The sequence below is a fragment of the Colobus angolensis genome, unplaced genomic scaffold (genome assembly GCF_000951035.1).
Source record: "Colobus angolensis palliatus isolate OR3802 unplaced genomic scaffold, Cang.pa_1.0 Scaffold31, whole genome shotgun sequence".
NCBI lineage: Eukaryota > Metazoa > Chordata > Mammalia > Primates > Cercopithecidae > Colobus > Colobus angolensis.
Genome location: NW_012116377.1, coordinates 11,502,139 through 11,511,965, shown reverse-complemented (window position 1 = coordinate 11,511,965; position 9,827 = coordinate 11,502,139). Strand labels below are relative to the sequence as shown.

Genomic DNA, 9,827 nt, shown 5'->3' with positions numbered 1-9,827 from the left:
TGCTGGGAAAATTGGCTAGCCATAAGTAGAAAGCTGAAACTAGATCCTTTCCTTACTTCTTATACGAAAATTAATTCAAGACGGATACTTAGATTCTTTCACTTTTATTGTTGTTTGTCTCAGAATAGTTGGTGCTAATTTCTGTCTGGGAGGTGCTTTCTCTTTTGTCTTTTCCCTTTCTCCTTCTATCTGATGTTAGCAAAATAATAGGATATAAGAGCCATCTTAGTATTATATAAATGGCTCAAGATTATGCCTTGGGAGCCTAGGATTCCAGTCCTTGCTTTGTACCTTCTGAGTTCCTCTGAAATATCCTTCAGGCTAGAATAGGAGAGAATTTAAGACCAGTGTTTCCCAAATTCCTAGCATAAGAATTGCTAGAGGTACTCGTTGAAAACAAAGATTCTTAGATCCCTACCGAGATCTACTGAATTAGAATTTCCAAGGGAAAATGATTCTTATCCTCAGGGAAGTTTCACTTACACAGGACAAAATTAAGATTCCTTCCATCTCTGATATTATCTGACTCTGTGAATACTATCATTATATTGCCATAATCAAAAGAAGAATTTTGTCTAAACAAAGGAGTGTCAGAAAACCACTGCCAATACTCCAAAGTTTAGTATTTGGGATACCTATGAGCACAAACAAATTGATACCTTGCATACAGGTGCTATTCAATCTACTCTGCCAGATCAAGGAAAGCCAATGACATAAGAGGATCTTCAAGGCATCTGTGCCTTTGCTAGTTAACTTGACTAGTAACTTCTGACCATTTATTTTGCATCCAAAGTCATTAACCAAACCAAGTCAGAAATGGCAGTGCTCCTGAAAGAATAACTATAGCTTAATCATTAATGCCACAGTCAGAAATGAAGCTGGACTCTTCTTTGGGTAAAGGTTGGTGGGAGACAGTAGAAATGAGGAGTGTAATAGAAGCTGAGAAGATATGATCAAAGTCTGAGTTAAAGTTTAGAGAGGAAAAGACAGAGTTTATCCTGGCCCTATTTGTCAATAAATTATTCAAATAGTTAACGTAAAAATTTTGTGAGGGATATAGTTATAGGTTTTCTGTCTTGTATTTTCAAATAAAATAATTCATTCTGATGTTGCCTGACCTTGTTTATTTAGTCTTCAATTTTTCTTATTTCTTTTATAGCTCTCTAGTCTTTCTTTTCCCTTTTCGTTTGACAAACAACTAAAGGGGCACCATGCTCTTTTGTTATTCTTTTACTTCTTTGGCTTGACAAAAATAACACGGCATAAAATGAACCTAGCATTATCATGTTTGTTTTTGTTCCTCTTCTGATAAGGACTAAATATATAATTAAGGAAAATGGTGTTCACAACAGTACCTAGAAAATAACTGGTTCACAGTTTTTGCTCAAATTAAATTTTATTTATTAAATGAAAGCATAGATTAATCTTGAAGTGAGAAAATGAAAAACAAGGAATGACTTTAGCAAAGAAGAAAAATGGTTCCCAAATGTATATCACCAATCCTTTTCTCTCATTTTCTTTAATTGCATATAGGCTATTTCTAGCTGAAGTTTTATGATGTTGAAAACAAAGGTCACCTTCCTTTCTTTTCTTCTCTTGTCTTGTCTTGTCTTCCTTCCTTCCTTCCTTCTTTCTTTTCTTTTCTTTCGAGTCTCACTCTGTCACCCAGGCTGGAGTGCGGTGGTGGGGTCTCGGCTCACTGCAACCTCTGCCTCCTGGGTTCAAGCGATTCTCCTGCCTTAGCCTCCGGAGTAGCTGGGACTACAAGCATGTGCCACCACACCCAGCTAATTTTCGTATTTTTAGTAGAGATGGGGTTTCACTATGTTGGCCAGGCTAATCTTCAACTCATGACCTTGTGATCCACCCACCTCGGCCTCCCAAAGTGCTGGGATTACAGGTGTGAGCCACCACACCCAGCCAAAACTCACCATCTTTCTTATCTCCCAAATTCAGTTTTATGATGGCTTTCCTTCTTCAATGCATTTTAATCCTCTGCATTCCTACATTCCATTTATGTAACCTCCATACCTGAATAATGACTGATACTAACTCCACTTTTTCCAGCTGTCATGGCACAGTGAAAATTACAGATCTGCCACTTACTGGACAGGTACTTTGAACAAATTCCTTAACCTCTGGGAACATTATTTTCTGTAAAATGGAGATAGTAATATGAATTAGGATAAATATATATGTTATATAGACATACAATGTATATGTAATTCTTATATATTAACCTTTCAATAGTAGATATTCAATAAATTACAGCTATTGTTACCCTGAAATCAGTTTTTCTTTCTTTTTTTTTTTCTTTTTTTTGAAATGGAGTCTCGCTCTTGTTGCCAGACTGGAGTGCAATGGTGCGATCTCGGCTCACTGCAGCCTCCGCCTCCTGGGTTCAAGTGATCCTCCGGCCTCAGCCTCCAGAGTAGCTGGGATTACAGGCGCCTGCCACCACGCCCAGCTAATGGTTTTTTTGTATTTTTAGTAGAGACGGGGTTTCACCATATTGGCCAGGCTAGTCTTGAATTCCTGACCTAAAATGATCCGCCTGCCTGGGCCTTCCAAAGTGCTGGGATAACAGGCGTTAACCACTGCGCCCGACCTTGATATCAGTTTTTTCAATCTGTGCTTGAAGTGTTGTATTCTTAAGTATCTTGTACTCCTTTGCAAAGACAATCTTTCTTAAACATAGATTTTCTAATCAGTTCTCTAGCATTGTTTCATTCCATCTTTGGCATGTTTTCACTTTGCTGTGCTGTACTTTTACACATTCTTTTTAACTATAGCTTCCTGCTTTGCTCTGGATCAGGAAGCGATTGAAGCTGACACCCACAGAGTTAAACTCAGTTGCTGAAGCCACCAGCTCCCCCTCCCAGTCCTCCCTTTCAGAGTAGGCTGGCAGCTGTCCTAACTGCCTACTAAAGCCAAATGCTTGAGGAGAGAGAGAAAGGAGCCAGCCATGAATCCTTTCCAGAAAAATGAGTCCAAGGAAACTCTTTTTTCACCTGTCTCCATTGAAGACGTACCACCTCGACCTCCCAGCCCTCCAAAGAAGCCATCTCCGGTGAGTCCTTAGATTCAATCCTGCCTCTGATAGGAATGGCCTCCCTCTTTTGGCTCTCTTCCTTGGGCTCCGGAGCTTCAAGCTGAGCTGTATTAGGGTATTAAAATGATTCTCTCTTGGATTTAGAATTCACCTGAAACCAAATCTAAACAGAAGCTTCCTTTACATAAGAAGACAAAGCAGCAGGAAGAGGTAGTCAAATTTCTTCAGTTGGGATCCAGGGACTTGATGAATTTCATTGCATATTCTGTTTCCCTGGGGGAAAAAAAGCAATTTGAATGTCCAGGGAAACTTGGCAAGGATTCTTGTCTGGAGAACTATGTGTGATTGTTCCTTCTTTACCAATATAAAAACTCTGCTCTTAGTTCTCCCTATGTGCAGAGTCTTCTGTTGAACACTAATGGAAGTTTCAGAATAGATCCAATCTCTGTTACTATGTGTTCCCAGTTTATTGTGGGAGATAGGGCAGAAAAACAGAGAAGTAATAGCAATGTTTTACATTTATATACTTGCTAAAGCACTTCTAAACTCATCATCTCAGTCAATTCTTACATTAAAATTCTGTAAGTGGGGAGGATATAGTAATGATAGCCAAAATTTACTGAGTTCTTACTGTGGGCCAAAAGGTGACGTTATTCTCATTTCTTCAGAATAACAGAACAGAGGATTTGAGACAGGTGTAGTGACAATGCCAGCATCAGTATGTTAACACAGCCAGTGGCAGTGTTGCCTAACTAGTGACAGGAAGTCAGCTAAACTCCAGATTGCATAATTCTCAAGCTGTGAGCTGCAAAGGTAAGAAGCCCAGTCCCCTGTATGTTTCAAACAAGTTATTTTAAAACATTAAAATATATTAATATTTAGGAGGATCGTTTATATATATCCCTAGGGTTAAAAGAATAATACATTACTTTATTATTTTGCCTATTTTTTTTTAGTTAATAATATCTCTTCTGGTCCCAAAGAATTTAGGGCCACTTATGAAGATGTATATACTTCTCACAAAATGAGGCAATATAAATCTTATAAGATTTGACAGTACCGAGGACAGATACCTCTATGTCTCTTCTCATGTTAGTTGGTCTATTGTAATAGGTAGGGAATTAAAATAAAACATAACATTCCTTATAGTCTGACTGATATATTATGTGAAAAAACATAATTCTTTTAACGTCCAGTAGGATTATCATGAAAATGTTATAGAATCTCTTTAGTAGGAAGAGTAGACATTTAATTTTACAGGATTTAAGAACTCTGCCTAAAGTCAAGATGATCAATTAGCTTAACCCTTAGGAATCTCTGCCCTACATGTTGGGCTCTGTGCCTGACTCTAGCAGCCTCTGAAGTAGAAGCTATCATATTTCCAGGATTCCTCCCAGCATGGCAAACAGAACAGCTGGGGACAAGAGGGGTCAGTCCCCATAGTGGAGCTAAGCAGAGACTGACATCTGAATCTCACTGCTTGGATATCGGGTATTCCATAGCCTACCTCTTTATTCTGTTACTAGGAAGTAAATATGACCATTCTTCTGCCCCAGGGCCCTAGGCTTTTCATTTAGTAGTTATGGGAAGATGAGCAGGTCCTGATGTCTAGGATCAAGGAATATTTGAGCAAGTCCATGTAAAATAAACAAGAAACAAAATAATATTCAGATTAGCTTCTATTATTTCTAAATCAGTAATGTAAGCACTTTTAGTGTTATAATAGGTGTGTCATGAAGAGTAGAGACCATTGCTCCATTACCTACCATGACAATTTGAAATAAATGAATTTTTCAGTTGTGAAGAAATCTAATTGTTGAAACAGGGGAAAACAGCTCATGCTTGAATCATTGCCTTCTTGTTGAATAGAAAATCTGTGGCTCCAACTATCCACTGAGCATTGCCTTCATTGTGGTGAATGAATTCTGCGAGCGCTTTTCCTATTATGGAATGAAAGGTAATTTTGTGTCCAAGAGTCCTACCTACTCTCTCCCACTCACCCTCACCCCATGTTTGTGACAGCCTGGTCTCTTTATATGCACTTATTTCCCTAGTCCACTCTTTCTGCCTTGGTCCAAATCGGTCCTTAGGCCGAGACTTCCAATAAATCTCTCATAGGATTTCACCTAATATATAGGCCAAGATCAGAAAGGCCTGAGAGAAACCAGAACACAGGCTTTGAGAATGTAAGTGGGTAGAGCTGGACATGATGGCATGTGCCTGTAGCCCTAACTACTTGGGAGGCTGAAGCAGGAGGATTACTTGGGCCCAGGAGTTCAAGGTTATTGGGCACCTGTAATTGTGCCAGTGAACGGCCACTGCACTCCAGCCTGGGCAACATAGCAAGAACCCATCTCTGCAAAAAAAAAAAAAAAAAAAAAAGTGGGGAAGCTCTCATTATCTGAGTTACATTTTCCATACCTGTTCCTCAGGTATGAGCTAACAGCTCTTGGCCAAGAGCTCATACCTGAGGAACAGGTATGAAGGATTGAAGGATGGAATTCAGATGAGAGCTCTCATCATCTTGTTGCTGGGAAGGAGAGGAGAGGGAGGGGATATTGGAAGCACCATGTTATGTTCATGGTTGGCCTAAATTATGCTAGAGGTGCACATAGACTGAAGGGAGGAATATTATATTTGTACATTCAACATAGTCCCATTCACTCCCACAACTCCCATGGGGCCCTGCTTCTACTGCCTGGCAGTCACTTCTCAGTCATGTCACTGATGGGAGTACTGAAGGCCAAAATCATCTTATAAAGACCAGAAATTAAATATTTTTTTTTCATAAATCACTTTAGGACGGGCCCGGTAGCTTACTCCTGTAATCCCAGCACTTTGGGAGGCCGAGGCAGGCGGATCACGAGGTCAGGAGATCGAGACCATCCTGGCTAACACGTTGAAACCCCATCTCTACTAAAAATACAAAAAAATTAGCCGGGTGTTGTGGCGGGCGCCTGTAGTCCCAGCTACTCCGGAGGCTGAGGCAGGAGAATGGCGTGAACCCGGGAGACGGAGCTTGCAATGAGCCGAGATCGCGCCACTGCACTCCAGCCTGGGCGACAGAGCGAGATTCCAGCTCAAAAAAAAAAAAAAAAAAAAGGTCACTTTGATGCATCTATCTTGTTTTTTCTCCCCACACCCCCTTTTTTTTTTTCCCACTACAGCTGTGCTGATCCTGTATTTCCTGTATTTCCTGCACTGGAATGAAGATACCTCCACATCCATATACCATGCCTTCAGCAGCCTCTGTTATTTTACTCCCATCCTGGGAGCAGCCATTGCTGACTCATGGTTGGGAAAATTCAAGTAAGGAAGATGGGAGGTCACATCCCTACAAGTTTCACAGATTGTGCAGAAGGCTATCACTTCTAACCTCTTGCTTCTGCGCAAGAACATACCTATGTCATGCGTGAAAAATAAGAATCTCTGTACATCTGTGTAGTGTGGGAAATTAAAAAAAAAAAAGAATCTCTGTGGCAACAAGGAAAGGCTATTCTTTTCATTATCAGTTTTTCCAATGTGTTTGCATCCTCTTCAGTTGTGGTATCTTTTGTTCCTTAAAACTAATTTTAACCTTCCATTCCATAGTTTAATGTTAAATCTTCTTCTAATCTGGGTGGAGACAGAAAGTACTATCCACCAGCAAATTTCTAATTTTAGCTGGCTGCGGTGGCTCACGCCTGTAATCCCAGCACTTTGGGAGGCTGAGGCAGGCAGATTGCCTGAGGTCAGGAGTTTGAGATTAGCCTGGCTAACACGGTGAAACCCTGTCTCTACTAAAAAGACAAAAATTAGCCAGGCACGATGGAGGGCGCCTGTAATCCCAGCTACTTGGGAGACTGAGGCAGGAGAATTGCTTGAACCTGGGAGGCAGAGGTTGCAGTGAGCCAAGATCGCGCCACTGCAATCCAGCCTGGGCAACAGAAGAGTCTATCTCCAAAAAAAAAAAAAAATTGAATTTTAGACGCTTTTAATGTGGTTATTTGATACTTTCTCCCATCTCTTCTCCAGATTGAGTCATCCCATCTCCTTTAGGATCTTTATGAGTGTCTCTTTTCAGCTCTTTTGCCATCTATTTCTCTTCTCTAACATATTTTTGTAGTTTCCTTCCTACGAATCTAATATTTTCATGAGCTAGACTATTGGTTCATTCAGTTCAGTATCTTTTAAGTCCCCGAACATAGCACCAAGAGATACAACATGGTATAATGTTATAATTGTCACCTATAACATTATCCTGATAAGCTAGAAATGGATTGTGAATATCCACTGCTCAATTATTTTCTATGGACCTGTCATTTGTCTAAAAGAGCATTTCTCAAAGGGCATTCTGTTCAAAACTATAAAATATAATGAGTTATGAGGGAAAATAAAGCTCTTGTGGTCAAACAAGTTTGGAAACTGTTAGGCTGAGCAAAGCTAAAAATGTTCCCTTACTGCATGACTTCTTATAGCCTTAAATATGCTAATATGAACTATAAAATCTCTGCAGAAGGTTGTAGTATATAGTGTTTCCCAAACTAATGTGACTATGGAATATTTTTTCTGGATATTTTGTGGACCTAGTGTTCCAAGGAATTCTCTTTAGTAAACAGAAGTTTATAGCTTACTATGGCCTATATATGTTCATTATTCTAAAAGGGTTTAATCAGCACCTAATATATATCTATAGACATAACACAGTACTGAACAGTTTCTTGACTTGGGAGAGGAATGGTGGGCGAGTAGCTGAGATCTACATTTGCTACATATGTAGTAGTAGTCACCAAAGTTATCTAGATAGGAGATTGGCACTACTTGCAGAATAAAAAGTGCAATCCATAGTCTTTATTCAGTTGTAGAAGAAAGATTCATATACATGACATACCACTTTTATTTATTTTTTAAAAAATTCCTTTAAGATTGAAGAAGTACAGTTACAGGATTTGCTGAGCAATTGTTTCCTGGTTAATTGAGAGAAAATTTAAGAACCTCCACTTGTGCCCTCAAGTCAATCCTTCTTGATGTATTTATTATTGTTTTTAATTTACTTTTATTGGGGTATAACTTACATAAAGTACACAAATTCAAAAGCCTTAACTGTATGACCTTGATCAGTTTTTATAAATGTATCACCATCACCTAGATCACTCTCCCTAGGGTCTCTGTACCCTCACTATTCCCCTCTCTCGCCTTCAAATTCTCCCAAAGAACCAGAGTCTTTTCCTGCAACCAGAAGCAGGTGCAAATCTCTAATAGTTTTAAATGAACAAAACTCATCTTGACTCTTCTTTTCCTATCATTTTTCTCTTATTACCATTAACACCGTATTATAAAAATAATCCTCTGTGTGTGTTGCCTTTCTTTCTCACTCTTCATTATCACTTCTTATGGTAGAGCAATATAATGTAATGCAATATAATCCAATTCAATTTAACTTGATTTGACCCAATTTAATTCAATAAATGTTTATTGAGCACTTTCTATTTGTCCAAGGAACCATGGAGGATGAAGAGGTGAATTACACATACTGTCTAATTCATATTGTTCATATTCAAATAGCTTTAATACAGAGCATATTGTAGTACAATAAGGTATACTATAAATCATCTTTTTTCCTATTGAAATTACTAAGATCACTGGTAAGGATTTATTCATTAACAAATTCCAGTGGTCTTTTCTAAATTCTTGCTCATTTTGAACTTGTTATTAACATTTCAGTCTGTTTATCATTTCTATGAAACTCCCTGGCCTTCTCTACAGTATATTTTTTACTCTCGTCCTCTTGTATCTTTTCTTATTTATCTGGCTTCTCTTTTGCCTCTTGTTTACTTCACTCTTTCCTGAGTATAAGCATTTTCCCAGGTTATAACTTTTACTCTCTTCTCTTTCTCTAGATTCTTCCTTAGCAAATTCTGTGGTGTTGATATTAGCTATATGCAGATGGCTCCTCAAATTCCAGTGAATTACATATTGGCATTTACCTCCTGGATTGTCCTAACTCCCCAGATCTGTTCTTTCTTCTGGCTTCCCTACATTCCTACATTCAATCAGTTATCAAATTCTGCCAATTCTGTTTGCCACAATCTCTCTCACATTTATCCTTTTTTCAGCATGAAATCCACTGCATTAATTGCCATCACCCAGTTTTGGTCTTCATTGTCTCAATGTCTTTAAATTGAGATATTAAAATGGCCATCTAAAATGTTTTTACTGCTTCCGATCTCTTTTTCCTCCAATTGAGCGTATACGCTACTGCCAAATTAATCTTCCTAAAAGAAATCTTGATCACATTACTACTCTGCTCAGCAATTTCTGGTGACTATTAAATCACTGTCTACTAATCTCACTCCAACTGACTTTTCTGTCCTTATTGTCATACTTATCTCCTTTCAAGAATGGCCACTAGAGGAAAATTTAATACTAATATTTCTGTAATCATATCCAATGGGATCTCTTTTTCATGTCTGCTTGCATTGTTTCTGCTTCATGAAAACCCCTTCTTCCCCATCCTTTCATGTCCAAATCCTTTAAGGCTCACTCAAATACCACCTATGCTATGTAGTATTCTCTGCCCCCTCACCTTTTACTATAGCCAGAAGTAATCTAGTGTTTTCTGAATTCTTTGTTTTCTCATCCTTATATGACATTTACTAAACTCTATCTTATTATAGTTATTTAATTATTTATATATGAATCTGATATCTTCTTTCAAACACCTAGAGGACAAAGTCATTTATATATATTTTTCCCCACCTACCCCAGTCATTTATATATTATATAAATATATATA

The 9,827-nt window shown here is 38.4% G+C and overlaps 1 protein-coding gene across 2 annotated transcripts in view; it reads left to right on the top strand.

Annotated features, from left to right (window-relative positions):
* The first annotated feature begins 2,581 nt into the window (after nt 1-2,581).
* SLC15A2 (solute carrier family 15 (oligopeptide transporter), member 2) overlaps nt 2,582-9,827 on the top strand; it is a 52,776-nt gene continuing 45,530 nt past the window's right edge. For both annotated transcript variants that reach the window (XM_011950830.1, XM_011950829.1), the window contains exons 1-3: nt 2,582-3,070; nt 4,922-5,009; nt 6,220-6,361. In XM_011950830.1, coding sequence (XP_011806220.1) covers nt 2,966-3,070; nt 4,922-5,009; nt 6,220-6,361 — 335 coding nt within the window. In that variant the 5' untranslated portion in view covers nt 2,582-2,965. The remainder of the gene's footprint in view (nt 3,071-4,921; nt 5,010-6,219; nt 6,362-9,827) is intronic.